The sequence below is a fragment of the Diabrotica virgifera genome, chromosome 3, assembly GCF_917563875.1.
Source record: "Diabrotica virgifera virgifera chromosome 3, PGI_DIABVI_V3a".
In the NCBI taxonomy this organism is placed as follows: Eukaryota; Metazoa; Arthropoda; class Insecta; order Coleoptera; family Chrysomelidae; genus Diabrotica; species Diabrotica virgifera.
In genome coordinates, this window is record NC_065445.1 from 150,124,714 (window position 1) to 150,149,778 (window position 25,065).

Below are 25,065 nucleotides of genomic sequence, written 5' to 3' on the forward strand. Positions count from 1 at the left end.
GATGATGATGATGCTTTGGGTGGCCACGCTACTGGTCCATTTCTTCCAATCCATATATCAGCAGGACACTGATCGTCAAGTTCACCTTGAATCAATGCATTATGGTGAACAGGAGCACCTTCGTGCAAAAAACACATATTTTCAAATAACTTAACGTGAAGTAAAAACTCCCTGGTGTAGTTGGTATAACACTTAATTAAGAATTACAATTAAAAAAACCCAAAAGGATTGCATTCATTTTCAGAACGTTTTTAGTGCGACATCGGTCGATAATTCCATTGTTATTTATATGAAAAAAGTTATTTAGAAAAAATCTAGGCAATGATATTCTCCAGGCTTGGAAAATATGCCAAATTCTACAGGGTGATCAATAACTGCATGGTATAGCAAACATATAATTTTTTTAAATGGGACCCCTATATATTTTTTCATATTTATATTCCGCTCATAATTCTTGTTCTTATAATATAAGGTTTCGCATTACTATACCGAGTATTTAACAAGTATGACCATTTTTATTTCGAAATCCCTATGAGATTTCATCATCATCATCATCATGCAACCTCTTCTGTCCACTGCTGGACATAGGTCTCTCCCATTTTTCGCCACTCCACGGTTCTGTGCGTCTTGTTGCCATTTCTTGGATATCCGTTTAATGTGGTCCATCCAGCGTGTTGGTGGTCGTCCTCTGCTGCGTTTTTTTTTTTTTCTCTTGGGCGCCAGTCAATTAGTTTTCTGGTCCACCTTGAGTCTTTCAGTCCCGCTATGTGACCTGCCCAATTCCATTTCAGCTTGGCTATACGTTCGACGACATCAGTGATACCTGTTCTTTTCCTTAGGTCTTGGTTCCGTATTTTGTCTTTTTTGTCACGCCGAGAATCGATCTTTCCTTGCGGCTTCGTGCCACTCGCATTTTTAGTGCTGTTGTTTTTGTGAGCGTGAGAGTTTCTGCCCCATACGTCATAATAGGAAGTACGCATTGGTCAAATGTCTTCCGATTCATGGCTATTGGGATGTTGCTCTTAAGAGGAAACAGTAGCGATCAACAGGTAGCGAAAACGCGTTCCAAGATTGCGGCTTGTAATTTTGAATATTTTTTCGAGATATTTGGCACACGTATTGGTAATATAATAAAGAATGGCGGTACAGAGCCCAATTTGAAAAATATATTAATATGTGGAAATTACTCTGTAATTAAATACAATATTAAAAAAACGAGCCTGTACCGCCATTAAGAAGAACAAAAAAATACACTCTCTTCAAATAAACTGTTTTATCCGATGCCTAGATTTTGTGTCATTTTGGAACTACTAATGAAATAAAAATTTTTAGTAGTTTCAGAATGACACAAAATCTAGGCATCGGATAAAAAAGTTTATTTGAAGAAAGTGTATTTTTTGTTCTTCCTAATGGCGGTATAGGCTCGTTTTTTTAATATTGTATTTAATTACAGAGTAATTTCCACATATTAATATATTTTTCAAATTGGGCTCTGTACCGCCATTCTTTATTATATTACGAATACGTGTGCCAAATATCTCGAAAAAATATTCAAAATTACAGCCGCAATCTCGGAACGCGTTTTTGCTACCTGTTGATCGCTACTGTTTCCTCTTAAAGATGTCTCTTAGTGAACCATACGCCGCCCAAGCAAGTGTTATTCATCGTTTAAATTCGCAGCTCTGATTGTCCGAGATATATGTATATTCTGATTTCATGACCGAGATATATGTACTTTTCTGTCAATTCTACCACTTGATTTTGGATGGCTAGGTGTTCGCTGAGAACTAAATTTGTCATAAATTTGGTCTTACTTATGTTCATTTTTAGACCTATTGTTGAAGATACGTTTTCTAATTCTTGTAGCATTTGTTGTGCTTCACCCAGATCTTCGGTAATTAGTACTATAACGTCGGCAAAACGCAGATGATTAAGCATTTCTCCATCTATTTTTATTCCTCTATTTTCCCACTTTGGTGGGGCGACAGAGTGTCGCCCTGTCTCACACCTCGCTTGATATGAATTTCTCTGGTGGTATCATGTAGTTTTACACGCATTGTGGCGTTTTGTCATAATGTTTGTACTAACTTTGTCTATTCTACTATTCTTCTTCTTCTTCTTCTTTTTGTATAGATATGACTCTGTCTGTTTTTTCAATGTGCCTCTAGTAAGTTGTCGTTCCATCGTTTTCGTGGTCTTCCCACTGATCGTCTTCCTATTAGGGAACCGTCTCTCGCTGTCCTGACTACCCTATTTGTTGTCATTCGGCTTATGTGGTCATTCCATTCTATTCTTCTGTTTCTTACCCAGTTATTAATGTTATCCACCTTGCATCTCCGTCGTATATCTGTTTTCATCTCCGCTGTTTCGAGCAATCTTTTTGTTCTCTCTGTGTCGGGTCGTGTTTCTGCCGTGTATATCATTATTGGTCTGATGACTGTTTTGTAAATTCTGCCTTTCATTTCTTTTCCGATATTTTTATTTCTCCATATTGTGTCATTCAGGCAACCTGCGGCTCTGTTTGCTCTATTCACTTGATCTTCCACTTCTGTTTCGAGCCTTCCGTAGCTAGATAGTGTGATGCCTAGATATTTAAACTCCATCACTTGTTCTATTATCTGACCTTCCAGCTCCAATTTACATCTTATTGGATCTGCTGTTATAACCATGCATTTTGTCTTTTTTGGGGAAATTAACATGTTAAATTTTCTTGCGATTATGTTGAATTGGTCCACATACGTTGTAAATCATCTTCACTTTGAGAGATTAGTATTGCATCGTCCGCATAGCAGATTATTTTAAGTTGTTTTTCTCCCATTTGGTATCCTTTTTTAGCTTACTTTTTTTATTATTTCGTCCATGATCAGGTTGAACAATAAAGGACTCAAGGAATCCCCCTGTCTTATCCCATTGCCGGCTTCAATTGGGTCAGTTAGTTCATCTTCCACTTTTACTTTTATTGTGTTGTTCTGGTAGATGTTTTCTATCGTTTTAATTATTCCCAGAGGTACCTCTCTCGAGTGTAACAAGTGGATAACGTCCTTTAATGTGACCCTGTCAAATGCTTTCTTAAGGTCCACGAAACATAAATATGACGGTTTGTTGTATTCCAACGATTTCTCTTGAACTTGCCTCATTATAAATATAGCGTCAGTGCATGACCTTCCCGACCTAAAACCTTGTTGTTCTTCTGCTAATGTTATAATTTCATTCAATTTGTTTGTTATCACTTTTGTTGTTAATTTTAATGTTGTGTTTAATAAGTTAATCCCTCTGTAATTCTTCGGGTCTGATTTGTCTCCTTTTTTGAAGAGAGGTATTAGGATGCTTGATCTCCATTCTTGTGGTATTCTGTTTTGTTCTATTATTTTTTGTATTAGTTTTAATAGTTGTTTAGTTAGATCTTGTCCTCCGTACTTTAGGAGTTCGTTCGATATTCTGTCCTCTCCTGGAGATTTTCTATTTTTTAATTTTCTTAATGCTTCCTTTACCTCTCCCTCCTCGATGTTTATTTCTTCGTTTGTCGTAACTTCAGGTGTTGGTGGTTCATTATCGTCGCCTTTAGCAAATAGAGATCGGAAGTAGTCTGTCCATGTTTCCTTCTGAATGTTTTTCGATTTTATTAATTCGTTCATCTCCTTTTTTTGCCCTCTGATCATTCTCCATACTTCTTTTTGTGTTCCGTAGAAGTCGTGTTCCATCTGTTTTGAGAAACTCTGCCAGTGTTCCCTTTTTATTTGTCTCACTAAAGTATTCGTTTCGTTTCTGATTCGTTTGTAGTGGTTGTATGCCTGTTGTGTTTGTTTTGTTCTGTATTGTAAAAAGGCTTTCTTCTTTTCTTCGCATTTTATCTTAACTTCCTCTCTAAGCCACGGGGTTTTCTTCTTTAATATGTGAGTATTCGTTACTTTTCTCTCTCCAAGTGATTCTGTTGCAGCGTCGATTATGATATTTTTGAGTTTTTGACAGCTTTCATCGATGTTATCGTTTTCTAATATTCCATTCTCAGCAATCTTCTCTGATATTCTTTTCCTATATAAGTATTCCGTGGATTCCATATGTAGGCCTTCGACTTTGATTTTTGTTTGTGTTGGTGCTGCCCTCTTAGGTGTGAAATATTTCATAATGATTCCTATTTTACATAATACTAGGCTATGGTCGCTACCTACGTCTGCTGAGTTAAGGCATCTTACGTCGATTATTTTTGATGGATGTATATCTCTGTTGGTTACAACATAATCTATCATAGATCTTTGTCCACGGGTGTTATTGAATGTATATTTGTGTTGGTCTTTGTAATAAAAAAATGTGTTGTTTATTCTAAGTTCGTTATTTGTGCAGAAGTTTATCATCAGTTCTCCATTTTCGTTTTTAACATTTTCATTGTGTTTTTGCTTAATTCCGGGTATTACTTGGTTACCTATTCGAGCGTTACAATCCCCCAGTATTATCATCTTCCCTCTAACTTGATCTACTACTTGTTGTAATTCGTCATAAAAGATTTCCCTTGTTGTTTGAGGCTTGTTATTTTCTGGGCCGTATACTCCGATGATGTTCAGGTCTTCCTTTTCCATTCTAATTTTTGCTGTGACAATTCTTTCCAATATATATTGACACTCTTTGATGTGATTTTGGTATTTTTGATGTAATGTTTTCTTTTGCTGCTCCACTGTAGATTAGTATATATTCGCCTAATCTTGATTTTCCTTTTCCTTTCTTTTTTGTTTCCTGTAGAGCGCATATATCCATTTGTTTCTCTTTTAATACTTGGGTGATTTCTTGATCTCTAGTGTTGAGTGATCTGATGTTCCATGTGGTAATTCTCATCAATGTTTTTCTTTTGTCCTTATTTCTCGCCATGGTTGTCTTCATATGATCAGTCCGGTTCCGAGGCTTCACATTGTTTCTTTGAGCAGTATTCGTTTTTCCGATTGGTAGGTTGCTAACCTTGCCAATCAACCCTCCACATTTTATCCGGGCTTGGGACCGGCTGTGGTAACCGCAGAGCTACTCGATCCACCTTGCAATTACCCCAGGCAGTGTTTATTCCACATTATTATCTGTTTTATATAATAAAATAAACATTATACTTTTTAAATTAAGCTTAATTGAAATCATTGACGAATATTTGTGTACAGGGTGAACTACAAAACCAAATTATGATTTTCTTAATTTTTTTAAATGGATCACCCTATATTTTATTTTTTAGAAATATGGTATTTATGATTCCATTCTTCCATTTTTATATAGCATTCCGTATAAATAAACTCATTTCTTTCCGAGATATTTTTAATTTTCTTCAAATTTCGGGAATACATTCAATTTTTCTAGTAGAAATAAGTTAGTATTAAGTGATAATATAACAAAATTAGTTTTATTCAATAAATAACTAACAAAAAATATAAACCATAATAATATACAATGAATGTATCAATAAATGTGATATTAAGGAATTATTATATTCCCTAATATACAGTGCCGGTTTAACCTAACTTCGGGCCCTGGGCGCTGGAGGTTTAGGGGCCCCCTTCATTGCTATTCGTTGTCAGTTTTTTATCAAGAAAACACATGCATTAACTATAAACGTTTCTTGTAAAATCCATAAAATATATTTTTTAAACAAGCAAGAAGAATAGCAAATGTAAAAATAAACCAAAAAATAAGTTAAAAACATAAATAAAAAAGAGAAAGTTCCACAAAACAACACATGACAAGCAAAAAACATATTCTAAAAAATACATAAAGACAAAAATTAGATAACTTTTTTTCTTGACTTGGCCTTCGCAAACTGCCATATAATATTATCACAATTCAGTTTCTCCAGTTCTTCATTCTCTATATACAATAGTGATAATGCGTCTAGGTTTTTTTGACCCAAATTTGACCTTAAATATGTTTTTATTCTTTTTAAAGCAGAAAAAAACCGCTCGCCTGACGCATTAGAAATTGGTATCGTCAAATAAGTTTGCAGTAAAGTTAAAATATTGGGAAAAGTTGCTTTTACATCCTGAAAGAATCAAATTTTTCATAAATTGTATGATGTTTATTCAAATTTTGGCATAACGTTACAAAATGGGTAATTTCATTATGCAAGTTCTCTTTGTTTTCATCAACATCGTTTTTATGTTTCTCGCATAAAGTATTAATTGACGTCTTGACGTCTTTATCTCTAGATTAAAAAAAAAATCTAAAAGCTGATGTTACATCCTTGTAGCATTCAATTCGAGATTCTGAAAACAGCGACTAATTTTCTAGACTCTAGATTTTCTGCGACAGCAATTTTTTTGTTGCTGCGACTACAAATCGGAAGTGGAGTGCTAGCCTTAGAGGTCACTGTATAATGCCAAATTGCAATTTTTGTAATCGCTTTACTTTTGAATGTTTGAAAGAGTGTGTACCTATTGTTTGGGTATTGGCATTTTCGAGAATAATCTATTCTTTATCTATAAATTAGATTTATGTATATCTAGTTTTGTCTTTCGTTTAAAGTAACGTTTACACGTATCCAGTAACTGGCGCCAGTCTCACTGGAATGCGAGTGCTTGACTAAGACAGCGCTGGATAGGTTCGTTTACACGCATCCAGTAATTGGCGCTAATCTCACTGACACTCTTATTAAAAATCCTAATACTGCCACTGAAACCACAGGTACGACAGCGGCAGCGACTGGAACGCTGTGTTTACACGTGTCTACAACCACTGACACGGGGTTAAAGGGGACGCAGACGAGGGCCACTGGCATGAAAAATAGACCAGCTTTCTATTCGAGACAGCGCTGGATTGGAGCAAAAAAGCGTTTACATGATGCCACTACCATGCCAGCACTGTCGTTCCAGTGCGACTGACGCCAGTTACTGGATACATGTAAACCTGCCTTTTCTATTTTAAAAGGAGTTATTTTGTTCCTATTTTAAAAGAACTTATTTTAAAGCCGAAAAGTGAGATAAATTATTATTTAAGCCCCACAATTCAAAATGAAATTATTAGAAACTAAAAAAACTCCGCTTGTACGATTATTTTAGATACAAATCGAGACATGGTCATTGATTAATAACCTACACAGCACACATTAATAACCTACATCATCTGACAACTTGCTGTAGTTTTTGGAAAAGGGCCCCGACACAAACACTGACACGGGGCCCCTGTGGGGCTAGGCTACGGCACTGTGTATAGGCGTGAAAAGATGTAACAATATGAATAGAACAAAGGCGTTTGCAGTGTATTGGCGTATCTGCGTATGAGATTTTTTTTCGGAGAATATGTAAATTATTTAGCGACTTTATTTATAGTTAAAAGGAACGGGCCCCTGGGCGCCCGCCCCAAGCGCCCAGTGGATAAACAGGCACTGCTATACAAGAATCGTAAAATTTCTACAAAAAAATAAATATGACTTGATATGTTACGGACAATAACAAGTTATTTCAAGTTAGCATCCTATAATTCTGCAGTAATTTTATCTGATTCATTATCTGTGCTTACTGCTATTCAAACACCTCAACTACCTTGTATGGGCCATTCCACAAACATACGCCTGTTTTGGATTACTTCGACAATGAATATTTTACTTTGCAATATAAGAAGTACGAAAGTAAATGGCGCTAATAATTATTCCAATAAACAACAATGTAATTTGCAATTTACTTTCGTTCTTCTTATTTTGCACAGTAAAATATTCGTTGTCGAAGTAATCCAAAACAGGCGTATGTTCGTGGAATAGGGTATAGTACTTCTAATCCATACATTTTATTAATAAAAAAAATCTTATTTGAAATTAATAAACACACCCAGAAAATAAAACTTATGTGGATCAAAGCACATTCAGGACTTACACATAATGAACATGTAGACCAATTAGCTAAAAATTCCCTCATCCATGGAACAGTAACCAAATATCAGCCCTGCATTCTAGATCCTTTTGCTTGTTTAAGAACTGAACAGATGAAGAACTGGAAAACACACTGGGAAAGGTGCTGTAGTACATCAACAACACAATACAGTTTGATACAACCGATTATTCCGGAAAAACCTTGGTATAATAATTTCACCCTCCCTCGCAAATACATATCCACCATCAGTAGAATTAGATTTGGACGTGCATGTTATCCTGCACATTTATTTAAAATAAACATATTAGATTCGAATATTTGTCAAGAATGTGAGGTTAAAAGTGACTTGAACCACATACTTTTTGAATGCAAGAAGCATAAACACCTAACCAATCACCTAATTAAAAGAATTATAGACCAGAACATCCCACTCTCTGTAAATATTCTCTTTATTATGTCACTGAATAAAAAGAAAATTTTTGACTGTTTGGTATCTTTCTTGTCGGATAGTAAAATATTGTAATTAGTTATAGGTATTTGTAAAATGTTTAAAAAAAACATTGAAAAAAATAAAAAAATGAAACAAAAAAAATTACAAAAAATTTAAAAAAATAAAAAAAAAATAAAGAAACAAAATCACTAAGAGGATTTAAACCACCGAGGGGTTGAACCGGGTTGATATCTTATCGTAGTGACAAAAAAAAACAAAACAAAAAAAATCAAAAAATCAAAAAAACAAAACAAAAAAATACAAAAAAGAATGCATTTATTTTAAATATTAATATTAATAATTTTATTTGTAAAATGTATACAATATGTGTTCTTGATAAACATTGAGTATAATATATTTATTTATAATATTTATTAACATAGTATGTACATTAGCTGCAATAAGTAGGTAAAATAAGAAGTAAAAAATTGTAATATTATTATAATAACCATGTTTCACTAATTGGCAATATCTTTAATACATTTACTTTTGATTGAGACTGGCTGAATGACTATAGTCCTAGCCAAAAAAAAGTTATTTTTGTTTTACAACATTGGCCAATATCTAATGTTATTGTCGTTAAAGACCGGGCATTGTGACTAATAACCAGGGAAAATGGACATTCACGACAATGCCCGGTCTTACATCATTGTCACTCATTTACATCAAATAACTCACACAAAACATAAATCAAAACAATATATAACGGATGTAACAATTTTTAGATTGTTATATCAACAGTATTCTAAGCCAAGAAATTTTTAGTAAAACAGTTTCATCATACCGTATAATAATACATTTGTAATCATTTTAGCTGATGTGTAAAAATGAGATAGAAAGTATTTGCAAACTTGACGAAGACGATTCTGGCTCTACAGTCGAATGTCTGAAGAATGCTTTTATATCAAAAAGTATTTCAACTCGGGAATGTCAGGTGGAAGTGGCAGCTTTAATCGAAGGTTCTGAAGCCGACATCCAGGCCGATCCTCTATTACAAAGAGCTTGCGCATTGGACCTTTTGACCCACTGTAAAGATATAGAACAGGGAAACGGTAGAAGTGAGTAGAGTTTTTTGGCCTCTTGTTTTTATTATTTACTTTAACGTAAGATCATAACATAATTCTTGTTTTCTATTTCTAATGTTTTTATTTATTTACATTGAATATTAATTTGCTTTGTTGTATATCCTACTTCGCAATAATTATGTGATATATTAATTTGATTTAAAATGAATTCAAGAATTTTTTGTAATAGCGCAACAATGTCAACTTAGATCTCTCACGTAGATAATGACGTGCAACGGTATCTATATTGTACGGACTGTATCTTACAACTTAGATGTTGTTTTGTTATTTATATAAAGCGTCTTCTGTTTTTTTTTTAATAATCTGTAATACTTCATTAATTTTAGAAATAAATTGTCTCAAGAGAGTAATGGCTAATGCAGAACAAGATTTGTCACAAGATTGTAAAGTCAAGTTGAAAGAAAGGCTTGAGATGTACAGAAATGCAGCACAAGTGGTAAGTATATGGAAGCGATCAACAACAACTGTCTTTATGTATAATTCCTCATCAAATATGACCCATTAAGGTGTTCCGAAAAAAACAAAGTTTAAAAGTGTTTATCTCCCCGCATGTTTTCTGGTGATGGGTAGCCTAAAAACCCTCAATTTCAAATTTCAGATATAGTAATGAAACACAGACATACTCACAATCATTTAATTATACTTTGACGACCGGTTTCGATCTCTACAATATACAGATCATCTTCAGGTCGGCGTTACAAGTAGTTAAATGCTACAATAAGAGAAAACCTATGTTAGAACAGTGTCTGATTGAAGAGATGTTAATAGAAAGCCAAATTTAAAAAAATTTTTAAAAAATTTTATAAAAATTTTTTTAGAAATAAAGGTTTGCAACTGTTGACATTTCAGAATATTGTTATATACAAAGGCACACCTATGAGTAAAAATGCTCATAGGCATGTATGTGCAAATGGGTGCATACAGTTTGTGAATTTGTTGAGATTAAAATTTTTTTAACCATTAAAAAACAAAATAAACATAAGCTGACTTAAATATGCTTCCAAATTCAAAGTAGTAATAATAAAAGAGATAGTAATATTGTTCTAATCTACTTACATGCCGTTACAAGGATTGCGTTGCAACTTGTTGCAACACTAATATGACAACAACTAAGTTGCAACGCAATCCTTGTAACGGCATGTAAGTAGATTAGAACAATATTACTATCTCTTTTATTATTACTACTTTGAATTTGGAAGCATATTTAAGTCAGCTTATGTTTATTTTGTTTTTTAATGGTTAAAAAAATTTTAATCTCAACAAATTCACAAACTGTATGCACCCATTTGCACATACATGCCTATGAGCATTTTTACTCATAGGTGTGCCTTTGTATATAACAATATTCTGAAATGTCAACAGTTGCAAACCTTTATTTCTAAAAAAATTTTTATAAAATTTTTTAAAAAATTTTTTAAATTTGGCTTTCTATTAACATCTCTTCAATCAGACACTGTTCTAACACAGGTTTTCTCTTATTGTAGCATTTAACTACTTGTAACGCCGACCTGAAGATGATCTGTATATTGTAGAGATCGAAACCGGTCGTCAAAGTATAATTAAATGATTGTGAGTATGTCTGTGTTTCATTACTATATTTAATATGGACTCACATATGCAACCCATTCAATATTCAAATTTCAGAGTTAACATTTGCAAAATGTTACTCTAACCCTTGTCTCCAGCCCCCCAAAAAATTGTATTTTTTTTTTTGTTTGTTCAAAGATTTTTAATTATTTTTCTCTTCTCTTTTTTTAATCTCCCCGGCTGTTATCTGGTGATGGGTATATATATATGGTGATGAGCCTATAAACACTCAATTTCAAATTTCAGCCCAAAATGTTAACCCTAAACCTTGTACCCCTCAAAAAAAAAATTTTTGTGGTTTTTAAAGATTTTTAATTGTTTTTAATTTATAACTTTTTGTAAGAAAATAAACAAGTAAACTAAGTTTATGTGAAGTAGGCTTGTGTAGTTCATGAGCGAACTAGTTCAAAGATCCGGCTCCGATACGTGAACTAAACGAACTAGTTCGCCAGAGCTGGCTTAAACCGCTCAGTCGCTCAGTGAGTCATTTATTTCTCGTAGCCCAGAGCTTCGCGTTTCGTTCGTTTATCAGTCAGGAGCGGTTCGATCTTCCGAGTCGAGTCGAGACGCGACAAACGAAGTATCTGAGCTATGGAGCTGAGCGGGTAGGAAGGAAGAGCGTGAACTAAAGAAAAGAACTATGAACTAATATTGACTGATGAAACGATGAGTTGACGTGGGTGAGCATTAGGCTTGTGTAGTTCATGAGCGAACTAGTTCAAAGATCCGGCTCCGATACGTGAACTAAACGAACTAGTTCGCCAGAGCTGGCTTAAACCGCTCAGTCGCTCAGTGAGTCATTTATTTCTCGTAGCCCAGAGCTTCGCGTTTCGTTCGTTTATCAGTCAGGAGCGGTTCGATCTTCGAGTCGAGTCGAGACGCGACAAACGAAGTATCTGCAGTGGGACTCTATAACTTTTATAGCGAAAGCGTAAGCAAGTCGTAGCGAAGCGTAGCAAAGCAACGGTTCAGTTCGAATCGTACTCTGTATTGTGTGGCTTCGCTTCGCTATACTATCGCAATACTCTACGAACTGGACCGAATTGAAACGAACGATTGGGTAAAAATTAACGGCAATACAGCACGTCGTTTCAAGATTTTAGAGTTCTGTAATAATTGTCTTGTTCTATGCCATAGATAAACTCCGTCCTGTGGAAATGTGATGTGATTCTACATATTTGACAGATTTAACTAACCTATAATTCCAAAAAAGCATAAGGTAAACAAAAACAAGTGTTTATTGTTGAAATTAAATAAAATGTTGCCTATAAATTTAATAATTTTCGACGAACAAGAACGTAGGGATCAGTTACGGCTGCTTCGTGAAGAAGGTAGATTTTTAAGGGATAGAAGTGATTATTTTGGTTTCCGGATTTACGATTCATAGAGTTGTTTAGATTAAATAAAGATTTATTCCATTACCTTTTTAATGAATTGCAACCGTTGATGGATAACATTATATATATTTCTATGTTAAAAAAATGTATTTGTGAAAACTGAAAACTCAAGTACACTATGTATTTGTAAACAACAACGGCCAAAAAAACGAAACGTGGTAAAAAACAACCTCAAAACCAAGTAAAATTGTCAATTTCTTCTTTTAATACGTCACTCTAAGCGCTAAACGTGGTGAAACGAAACCACAAATAATCACGTTTCGCTTTACTTCCGAACTCCATTCGGTGTTGCCGGCGTCATCCGACAGCAGTTTACAGAGTATAACTTGATGAAAGCGTTCGGAAATCACGCTTACGCTTTCGCTATAAAAGTTACAGAGTCCCGGTACTGAGCTATGGAGCTGAGCGGGTAGGAAGGAAGAGCGTGAACTAAAGAAAAGAACTATGAACTAATATTGACTGATGAAACGATGAGTTGACGTGGGTGAGCATCAAGCATTTTTTTAAATAAATACAATTTAATTTGTCCTTTTTTTCTTATTAATGAATTTTGATCACATCCTTAAAAAAAGAATAATAAATTTTGTAATAAAATAATTTTGATGTTAATATAAATTAAAATCGGCCTTATCAAAAATAAACTTATGCACAAACGATAAATCAATCTTACGTTTTGCTCATCTGTTCTCATGTAACTCTTTGTGCTAATGAACTAGTGAACTAAAAGAGCGAACTAGTTCACTTCTTACATTTGAACTAAACTGAGCGCTCTTGATGATGAACTATTATGCCCAAGCCTAATGTGAAGTTAAGTGAAGTGAACTAAATTTTATGGGGATTAAAATATAATAAATATTACCCATTTTTCACGTTCATTGGTCGTTCTCAAGATATGTCGAGTACCTAACTATTAAAATAATTATTCTCGTTATAAAAAACAACACATTGTTCTAACCAACACATCTGAATATAAAGGAATATACAAAGCTCTTACAAATAATTAATTTAAATAGAGAATAGTAACTACATCAGTAAAAGTTTGTTTTAAGGTTAATAAAACTTGCCTTTCTCAAATCGGTAAAACACTTTCTTTGATTTTCAACTACTTGTAAACACCTTGCTTGCTTTTTCATTTCAGACATTTTATTGCCCCCTCACAAAAGATGAAGAAAACAAGCAAAGTGTGTTACAAGTAGTTGAAAACCGCAGACAGTGTTTTACCGATTTCAGAAATGCAACTTTGAATAATCTTTAAACAAACTTTTACTCATGTATTTACTATTTTCAATTTAAATCAATTTGTAACAACTTTTTGCATTCCTTTATATTCAGATGTATAATTAGGGAGAAAATCCCCTCACAAAAGATGAAAAAAGGAAGCTAAGTTAAGTATGTCACAAGTGCATAGTTAAAAAGCACAGAAAGTGTTTTACCGATTTCACAAATGCAACTTTGATTAATCTTTAATCAAAGTTTTACTCATGCACCTAGTTACTATTTTCCATTTAAATCAATTTGTAACAATTTTGTGCATTCCTTTATATTCAGATGTATAATTTGTGAGAAAAGCTGATCACATAAGATCAAAAAAGCAAGCAAGTGTGTTGCAAGCAGTTAAAACCACAGAAAGTGTTTTACCGATTTCCGAAAGGCAACTTTGGTTAATATTTAAACAAACGTTTACTCATGTAGTTACTATTTTCCATTAAATCAATTTGTAACAACCTTGTGCATTCCTTTATATTCATATGTATAATTAATTAGAAAAATGTGTTGTTTTTTTAACGAGAATAATTTTCAGGACCATTAAAATGGTCCAATAAATTTTCAATTTGATATTATTTTAAATAGTTTATTAAATTGATAGCTTTGACTTGTATCTAGCAGATGCCGCTAGGCTACTAATGCCATCACGTTAGTTGCAATGCGGGGACTAATAAATAGACTGGGTAATTTAAACTTGGTTCAGAGATAGCAACGTATGCATTCTCTGATGAGCCTCTAAGTAATAAGAGGCGAAATCGTCGATAAGAGTGCTGGTTGCGCTCTCTAAACTAAGTAAAAATTAAGACAGTTTTGGCTTCGCATTGCAACTGAATAAAAATTGTATACATTTTTATTTTCTATTACTATTACTCCTATTGAGTAACATAGGTCCATTTTCCGTTGGAATTTACTTCGCTGAACAGACGGGGTTGTGAATTGCAAATTGCCGAATTCCCTCGTATCTTATTTGCTTCAGCATCCATCTGGCTTGCAATTTCTCGATAAGAGTGCTGGTTGCGCTCTCTGAACTAAGTAAAATTTAAGACAGTTTTGGCTCAGCATTGCAACTGAATAAAAATGGTATACATTTTTGAAGTTATACTTCTTTACCGGCGATAGAGGGTGATTTTTTTATATGTTAAAACCCATCAGCCCGGCGCATGCGCATTATAACTTTGTTCTGATTGGATGTTCAAATGACATGTCAAAAATTATCCGATATGGCAGCTGTGGTTTGGAGGTGAAGGTAAAGGTAAACAAATGTATAATATATTAGTTTTATTGTTGTGAGGACAGAAACAAAAAAGTTTATAATATTGTAGTGACTTTTAAATAGTTTTTAAAAGCAACAGGTACGTAATAATTATTAATGTATCATGGGTATAAACCTACCTATTTGATCTGCCAAAATACATAGTATGTAATACTTTTATTTATATAATTTGATTACCATCAAAATTTCTATCAATATTCACCTAATATATTGTTTTTTTACTCTATGTTTTGTTGTATTTTTTCAATTCTAAATCATTTCAATTCAAAATTAAAATAATTTGATCAGTTTTCAAAATATCAAAATATCACAAGTTTAATCCGTTTAGTTAGTCGATCTTCGTAAATAATGACACATAGTGTCCGTGGCTAAGCGGAGAAGGCGAATGAATTCCAATACCAACCGCTCTTATCAGCGCTGGTTCGAGTCCCAATAGAAACTTTCTTTTTTGTTTTTTTTTAATACATTTTATGATTGTAAGTATATTTATTATATAATTGTATTTTCAGAAAATACGTATTTAGTTAAAAAAAATTTCGACAATTAATGTTCAGACATCATTTGTGGCTTGTTTAATGTGTTTGTGTGTGTTTTATTCTTTTATTATTTTAATTTTTGGCACTGTTCTAATAAAAATTTTTGAGAAGTAGTAAGTATAAATTAGTTTAATATTTAAACAAAATATAAATAAAAAGTATATTAATTTCGTTTAAATCATATAATAGAAGTATAACTTCTTACGTGCGTACAAAGTATACACACATTCTTTTTTTATTTTCTATTAGTATTACTCCTAAGGAGTAACATAGGTCCATTTTCCGTTGAAATTTACCACTCTGAACAGACGGGGTTGTGAATTGCAAATTGTAGAATTCCCTCGTGCCTTCTTTGCTTCAGCATCCATCTGGCTTGCAATTTTTAGAAGCCGTGGAGGTGTTACCAGGAAAATGTTCCATTAAGTTTTCAATTTAATATTATTTTGAATATTTTATTAAGTTGAAAGCTTTGACTTGTATCTAGCAGATGCTGCTAGGCACCTACTACCATCACGTTAGTTGCAATGCGGGGACTAATAGACTGGATAATTTAAACTCGGTTCAGAGATAGCAACCTATGCATTCTCTGATGAGCCTCTAATAAGAGGTGAAATCGTCGATAAAAGTGCTGGTAGCGCTCTCTGAACTAAGTAAAAATAATTTCTATTATTAATTATTATTCTATAATTAATTAATAAGTAATGAATCAATTTGATATTATTTTAAATATTTTATTAAGTTGAAAGCTTTGACTTGTATCTAGCAGATGCCGCTAGGCACCTACTACCATCACGTTAGTTGCAATGCGGGGACTAATAGACTGGGTAATTTAAACTCGGTTCAGAGATAGCAACCTATGCATTCTCTGATGAGCCTCTAATAAGAGGTGAAATCGTCGATAAAAGTGCTGGTAGCGCTCTCTGAACTAAGTAAAAATAATTTCTATTATTAATTATTATTCTATAATTAATTAATAAGTAATGAATCAATTTGATATTATTTTAAATATTTTTAAATATTAAACTTGATTCAGTGATAGCAACCTATGCATTCTCTGATGAGCCTCTAATAAGATGTGAAATCGTCGATAAAAGTGCTGGCTGCACTCACTGATCTAAGTAAAAATAATTTCTATTATTAATTATTATTCTATAATTAATTAATAAGTAATGAATCAATTTGATATTATTTAAAATATTTTTTGTTTGTGAAAGCTTTGACTTATATATTAAAGTTGAAAGTTTTGACTTATACAATAATTTTCAGTTAGGTAATCAAGATATCTCGAGAGCAACCAATAAACGTGAAAAATGCATAATATTTATTATATTTTATTCCATTATTTTATGCATACTCAGAAGATATATTCAAAAAAGCATTAGAAGATGAAGTAGCAGACATAAAAATAAATGGCCTACCCATATGTGAAATTAGATACTCCGATGACACAATACTAATAGCAGAAACTATTACAGATCTACAAAGAATTTTAGATAAAGTTGTTGCAACGAGTGAAGAATTTGGTCTGTCACTAAACATAAAGAAAACGAAATTCATGGTTATATCAAAGAAAAATATTAGAAACATCAATCTACACGTAAATAATAAGACGATAGAACGAGATCAGAATTATAACTATTTAGGGACAAACATTAGTGAAACAAACAATTATACCAAAGAAATCCGAATTAGAATAGAAAAGGCTAGAAGTGCATTCACTAATATGAAACAAATATTATGTAGCAGAGACCTCAGCCTAAATCTTAGAAAGCGAGTACTAAAATGTTATGTATTTTCTGTTCTTTTGTATGGTGTGGAGACATGGACTCTCAATAAACAATGCCTCAATAGATTGGAAGCATTTGAGATGTGGACGTATCGAAGAATGCTGAGATTCTCCTGGACAGACAGAATAACCAATGAGGAAGTACTAAGGAGAAGACAGAACAGCAGGGAGATCTGGATTCCATCAAAATAAGAAAACTTCAATACTTGGGTCATATAACACGTGGTGACAGATATGAACTCCTAAAATTAATTATGCAGGGAGAGATTCAAGGAAGGCGCAGCATAGGTAGGAGAAAAATTTCCTGGCTGAGAAATCTCAGAGAATGGTTTGGATGCAGCTCAACTGAACTCTTTCGGGCTGTAGTGTCAAAAGTGAGAATATCAATGATGATTGCCAACCTTCGTCGCGGAGATGGCACGTAAAGAAGAAGAATTCCCCATATTTACTTGTTATCGTGGCCTATGATTTTTATTCTAAACATATAAATATGTCAAAATAAAATTTAAAACTGAGTCTACTTGTTTGATTTCTTACACAAAGTTACAGATTAAAAATCCAAAAAAAATTTTGGCGGGGTTGGGACAAGGGTTAGGGTTAACATTTTGGACTGAAATTTGAAATTGAGGGTTTATTTATATGCTACTCGCCACCAGAAAACAGCCGGGGTGATTGAAAAAAGAGAAAAATAATTAAAAATCTTTGAAAACGCAAAAAAAAACAATTTTCTGGGGTGCTTGAGACAAGGGTTAGGGTTAACATTTTGGGTTGAAATTTGAAATTAAGGGCTTATAGGCTACCCATCACAGCCGGTGAGACCGACATTTTTAAACTTCGGTTTTTTCGGAACACCCTAATGACCCATTTCGATCTTTGCTTTTATATGGTTTTCATCAATCAAACGTAGTCTCTTTCGAGTAGCAAAACCATCTTCAACCGGAATGTTCTAAATATATTACTGAATAAATTGAACGAAGTCGGATAATTAAATAAATTGCGGGATGTGGGATAAATAAATCGAATTGTGAATAGAATGAAAGAATAAATAATAATAAGAAATAATTTCGCTGTTCTTAATTTGTCTTCTGTACAAAGAAATCACTTACCTTTTTTTAATATGCCAATTAGTGGGAACGATTAGCATCGAAGTTCATTGGTCAGGGACCAGATCGACGTCCTGGTAGACTTTTGTCCTTCTCCATTTTAACATTCATTCAACATTTTAACATGACTATTCCACCAGAAATTCTTCCTTTGACGTCTATTTACCGATCCATTCCACTGAGTTAGTAAAAAAATTTATATTATATTCTGAAAAAAAACTATACAACCATTAGGGTGGGCCGTGTAGTAATGTGTTTTTATTTAGTTTTTTTAATTGTTGCCTGACTTCAAAAAAGAAGTATGATAAGATAACTCACTTAACAGTGTTGTTTTATAATTAATTTAATTTTCTTCCACTGTGTTTAATAAGCTACTGACATCATAGTATTTTGGTTAAGTATTTTTTTCTACTGCCACAAAGCAATATAAAAAATAAGAATTTTTCAAAAAAAATTTCAAAATTAATTTTTTTTGCATACAATGCTAGACTAACTTGGGCTAAAGTCGACTTTGTTTTGAATACATAAAAAGTAAAAAAAAATGCAAAAGAGTCTAACTAAACTATGAAACTATATAACTACAAAAACAGAATCTTAACTCTTTTAAGTAACAAACCTATCATTTCAAAAAAGTCTTCCTTTGATTCATATTTGGGCATATTATCTTCCCTTGATTTCAGTCTGTTCCTTATATAACCGTCTCTTGTTTTACTTCCACAGACAGAAGCCGAAGCTTCTGTTACTATTTTGATGGACCACTCAACCGCTTGTGTGTGATAAGGGTATGCTGTTACAATATGCCAAAAGACTGGTTTCAGGATTTTCATCAACTTTCCCTCCCTCCCTACAGGAGGCTCTGTCCATAAAACTTTCTAACAGTCGATAACCACAAAGGTCGAAAAATAATTCTGGTACTACTAAATGTCGCTGATTGTTGAAATTTAACTGTTTACTCTTCAAAATTTTTTGGAATCCTAATTGTATTATGTGCTTACGTTCGTCAAATAACATAGCCAAAATAATATATTCTGGACTCCCAAAGTATCCATTTCTGTGAATACTTTTGTAGACAAAATCCTTTAATTATGGTAGTAAATAGTCGCAGTCGTGAATATATATGTCTTGCACCATAAATTCATGATGGTTGAGTCTTAAAAACATATTGCAAGTGATCACTAACATCCATTAGTGGATTTACATTTGAGGAAGAATAACAGCCTTAAAAACTACATGGGCTACACTTTCATTACAAAACGGCTTGGTTTTTGTAAATTTTCCGAGGAGTTTCCGATTGCTACATATAACTGAAGGATACGGGAAGCAGTGGTAAGCCAGTGAGAATGTAGAAAGTTGTTCTCAACAAACACCACGTTTAAGCTTGACAAATATCATAGGTACAGGTATTTTTGCTCTGTGCTAAGATCGTCGCTGCGGAATTCGTCAACTGATGATTCTATTTTTGAAATTGAAGCTACAGAAAGAGTTTCGCAAACATGCAGTCGTTTTCCAAATAACCCGTGCAGCTGACAGATAAACCACTGCGTGGGCTTTCCAACTTTATTCTCCAGTAACGCTTGAATCCCTCCTTTAAGCCCTGTGTTTGTGACAGTACCGTCACAGCTGACGACCTCTAAGCTATTGAGGTCCAAATTACATTTTTTTAAAAACTCGCAAGATTTCATTTACTATATTCATAACAGTGCCAGACGTAGGACAAATGTTACCCAGATACTTAGAACCAGATTCTTCTAACATTCTGATATTATCGTTCACCACAGTTTTACTTGCATTTTCCTGGAACACTAAAGTCTTGTCTTTCTGTCCATCCAAGTAAAGAACACAAAGAAATACTGAAATAAAATCGTTCTGGACCCCAATTCTTTTCCTGTCTCTTGCTCTTATTTTTTGCTAACGTATACTTTATTTGTGTATATAGCCACATTGTAGGTTTCTAAATTAATGTTTGTCTATTTATTATTTAGTGACGAATTACCGAAATAAAGTATACCTACGTTATTATACAAAGTATACATTGTATACTTTGATAGTACTGACGTTTCAAAAATTAGATAATAAAAATATATGAAAATGTGCATTTGAAAAAATTAATTTTTTTTTATTTTTTCCACTGCCAATATGACTTTTTATATTAAAAATAAAGTCTTTGTGGCAGTGGAGAAAAATATTTTTAGCTACTCATTTTGGACTTAAAATTTGTATTTTAGTACAACGCAACTTTTTTGACCTCAGGTGTTGTTATTTTACAGAAAAAAATTTTTCGGCCCACCCTAACAACCATTTCCCTCTGCAACTTAAATCTGCAACATCTTTCCCCAAGTTCCGTAAAATGACGAAAGCCCTTGACCCTATCTGAAAGACCATATTGTTCAGTTGAAGAATTTTTTAATCAATAACTAAGAAATTACAGTATTCTTACATAAAACTTATATTTTTTCTATATTTGGGTATCATAGCAGTTTTACTTATTGAACTTATTCTTTCTTAAGGTTGATTATTTGCAATTTATTTAAATTTTGCAATACAGTAGAACCTCGATTATCCGTCAGGGCACCGGACCAGGGGTATGGCGGATAATCGAAAAGACGGTTAACAGAACATTAAAAAAAATAAAAATTCATAGTACAACTCTCAAATTTCAATTACATGTTTTGTTTGACAATATAAGAGGGATTTGTGTTCGTACAATCGAATCAATTTAAAATATTCTGAAATCTTTGTTTGTTTTACTGTTGCTTCACATTTTGCGACGGCTGAATTTCTTAATCAGCATAAGATCATGCAATCTACTTTATTGGCTTCTTCTTGTTGAGAATACCACTCGATGAATTATTGCATGTGCGATGCAGCTTAGATTATTTACGCAAATCATTGTCAGTTACAATAGGTTCATCAACATATCTACAGTAAAATTCCAAGTCTGTGTCAGCTTCTGAATCTGTTTGGTCCGCCTTTGTTGCCATTTCAATGATTTCTTTATCTGTCAGCAATGGATAGCCGTTTGTGTCCTCATCACAAATCAAATTAACTTTTTTTTTATTTTTTTACATTAAAATTTTTGCTTATGTAGTCAATACAACGTCTGTATGTACCCTGACGGTTAACAGAGGTGACGGTTAATGGAGAGACGGATAATCGAGGTTCCACTGTATATTGTTTTTGTTTTACATATTTTTTTTTATTTATACTGACGATTTATGTAATTTTAGTAAATTGTATTTGTTATTGTTTTGTTTTTAGACTGTTTGAAAGCTTTGTCTAGGTGTTTTGGAAAATGAATTTAATGAAATTTAAGTAATTTTAATATCTTCGATTGATCTTCAATGAATTCCCACTTTATAGTCCAGGAACCGAAGCTTTTCACCTCGCAATTTTTACAGAATGGATCGATTTGCTTGAAAATTTGAGAATAAGTAGTGGATAGTCTAAGGATCAAAATCTATATGATTCCGAAAGGCGCTTTTACCACGGGGTGGTTTCCACCCCATCGCGGGGGTTGAAATTTTTTATTATATGTTGACCGCGAAGTTGATAAAAACATTCATTCTAAGCCAAAAATGTTCTATAATTTTTTTTGATAAAATTAATAGTTTTCGATTTATTCGCTATCGAAGGTGTTAGTTTTATATAAAAAAAATCGATGTTTTTCGATATATAGTATTTTTACTACAAAAGCGATATTACGTATAATATCGCTAATCGTATAATAATATTATTATAAACATGGCAATAATGAAAAGTCACATTCTAATGTTTTGGCGGTTCTCTTACGTCAAAAATTTTGACCTACGTAATATCGCTTTTGTAGTAAAAATACTATACTCATTATTACGATTCACTCAATTTTTGCCGTAGAAAAAATTTTTTAAAACCAATTTGTTGGGAATTAAATAACCTACAATTTCATATTTAAACCTTTTTTTCGTATCTTTGATGCTAATCTTTCTATTCTGAAGAAAATGGTATTTTTACCAAACTACAAAAATTCGTTATTTGCTTTTAACTCCAGGTTTTTTTAAAGTAATCATTCTAAGCCAGTCAAACTTCTATAATCTATTAATAATACATAAATAAAGAAGAATGAATAAAGCCAATGACTAAAAACACCGCTAACTTACATTATTATGGTACCAATTGGATTTCTCCTTTTTTTTTCAAAAAAATATATTGATTTTTTAACCGTAAATTTTTAATTTTTCATCTGAGAAAGTTTGGTAAAAATAATTTTGTAGGTTTTTATAAGACCTATAAGTCTATTAATATTAAATATTTTTAAAATCCTCAGTCGCAAAAGGAAGTGAACTTGAAAGGGTTGATAAAGGTGGTTTTTGCATGTTATTACAAGTTTAATTGTCAATAGATCACTCAATTTTTGCCGTAGAAAAAAATTTTGCAAACCAGGTTCTTGGGAATTAAATAAGCTACAATTTCATATTTCAACATTTTTTCGTATCTCTAATGCTAATCTTTCTATTCTAAAGAAAAAGCCCTTTTTTCCAAACTACAAAAATTCGTTATTCGCTTTTAACTTCATTTTTTTTTAACTAATCATTCTAGGCCGGTCAAACTTCTAGAACCTATTAATAATACATAAATAAAGAAGACCAAATAAGCGCAATGACTAATTTTAATTAGGGTAGTGATTAGGGGGTTGCTTCCGATCACGTTTTAGCTGAAAAAAATAGGGACTGACTTTCTTTTCATTATAAGTCCCTTAATTTTTGAGCTAGAGACTTTTTATTTATTTGTGAAGATAGATATTTTTAAATATGTACTTTAAAGTAGTTTGAACAAGTTATCCTCGAAAAATTCATAGTTTTCCCGTCTTTTGACTTTGAAACTACAATATTTAGCATTTGACGAAGAAGAACTAACATATAATAAAGTATAGCTCGATTACTATTGGTTTTAAAGAAAATTAAAACAAACAGTTTTGTTTATTTTTTAAAAGGTACATTTTTGTTAAGTAAAGTTGTTTTGATAAAACGAGAACTTTTGGAGTTATTATCAGAAAACTCATTAAAAACATTAATTTTTTCGATATAAAACTAACACTTTCGATAACGAATAAATCGAAAAATATTAATTTTATCAAAAAAATGTATAGAACGTTTTTTGCTTAGAATGAATGTTTTAACCAGCTTTTGCGGTCAAAATATAATAAAAATTTCCACCCACGAGATAAGATGGCAGCCACCCCCATGGTAAAAGCGCCTTTCGACATCATATCGATTTTGATCCTTGGACTATGCACTACTTATTCTCAAATTTTCAAGCAAATCGATCCATTCTGTAAAAATTCCGAGGTTTTGTCCTATTTTAAGCTTCATTACTTAGACTATTAAGCGTATTATTTATTTTTGAGTAACTGGCTTAACAATCTGGAGGATTTGATACACGGCACTGACAAATTTTATTTTAACTTAACTGAGCCGCCACGGTTCTTTGGAGGGCACGTAACGCCGTCGGTCCTGGTTACTGGTTTTACCAAACAATATTCGTATTATTCCATTTTTCCACAAACAAAAATGTTACCTTGCTTTCGACAACTATTATAACCACTATTAATGTTGTGTTTGGTTTTTATTTTGTGGGACCTTATGTGTTAGATGACAGATGAAAGAAACCAATTTATTTTCAGTTACCGAAAGCTAAATCAATGTTAAATAACTCTCTCAAAACTCTTCAAAAATCTCTGAAAACTTGTATTAACAATAAAAATATTCGAATCTTCGGATTTCATTTTATTTGTAATAATGTCACTGATACGTCTTTTGCAAATTATCTTAAACAATTTGCTAACATAACGGAACGATTTGGTTTCAATTCAGAGACCACACCATAGCTCGCTCTGAGGACGCCAAAAGGATGAAATGTGCATAAGCGAATGGTGGTGGTATCGGCATAGAAATTAAATCTTAAACTGTCTTTCTTTAAATCCTAAACTATCTTTAATAAAAATATTGTTTCAGGTCGAAGTTCCGGCAGATTTTCAAGGTCTATACCGAACAGTTTCTGCATCACCATCCAAAAATTACTTTGTGATAGTATTATTTATGATAATAGGTTCAATATTCTTCGTTGGTGTGTTCCTAGGGCGTTTCTCGAAGAGGAAATACAGACTATTAAAGAACAAGTGACATATTAGGAAGAATAGCCGAATACGTGGTTATGTTATGTTATGAGGAAGAGTAATATATCTTTAAAAATATTTTTAAATAAATTTAGTATTTTTTTTCTTTCCATACCCTGATGTAACTTTAAGCATTCCTCGGAATATTTCAAAGCCGTATTTCCACTTTAGTTTTTATACTGCTGCGTTTTTAAAACTTTCAGTCTAGAGGACTCTAATTATCTTTTTCTTGAAAGAAATTGTGGCTATCTTCATAGAAATTCTGATCCTGGAGGTTACTGCTCGGAATAGTTGAAGAGAACTGAAAGCGAACCATTCCCTGAGATTCCCAACAAAGACAGTGTTCTCCTTTCTATGTTGCCCTTACCTCAAATCTTTCCCTGCATAATCACTTAAAACAGCTGATGTTTATCTCCGCGTGTAACATGTCCCGGGTATTGTAATTTTCTCATTTTAATAGTCAATACGACCTCTTTTTATTTGTTTATCCTGTCCAGCACTACTTGATTAGTTATTTATATATCCTTCCAGATTTTAACATCCTACCTACGGTATGCCCACG

At 32.8% G+C, this 25,065-nt stretch overlaps 1 protein-coding gene across 1 annotated transcript in view; it reads left to right on the forward strand.

Moving 5' to 3' along the window:
- LOC126882098 (Golgi apparatus protein 1) overlaps positions 1–24,593 on the forward strand; it is a 155,795-nt gene extending 131,202 nt beyond the window's left edge. Inside the window, exons 9-11 of the mRNA XM_050646947.1 lie at positions 9,134–9,377; positions 9,731–9,840; positions 24,343–24,593. Of these exons, the coding sequence (XP_050502904.1) occupies positions 9,134–9,377; positions 9,731–9,840; positions 24,343–24,510 (522 nt within the window). The 3' untranslated portion in view covers positions 24,511–24,593. The remainder of the gene's footprint in view (positions 1–9,133; positions 9,378–9,730; positions 9,841–24,342) is intronic.
- Positions 24,594–25,065: the final 472 nt, after the last annotated feature.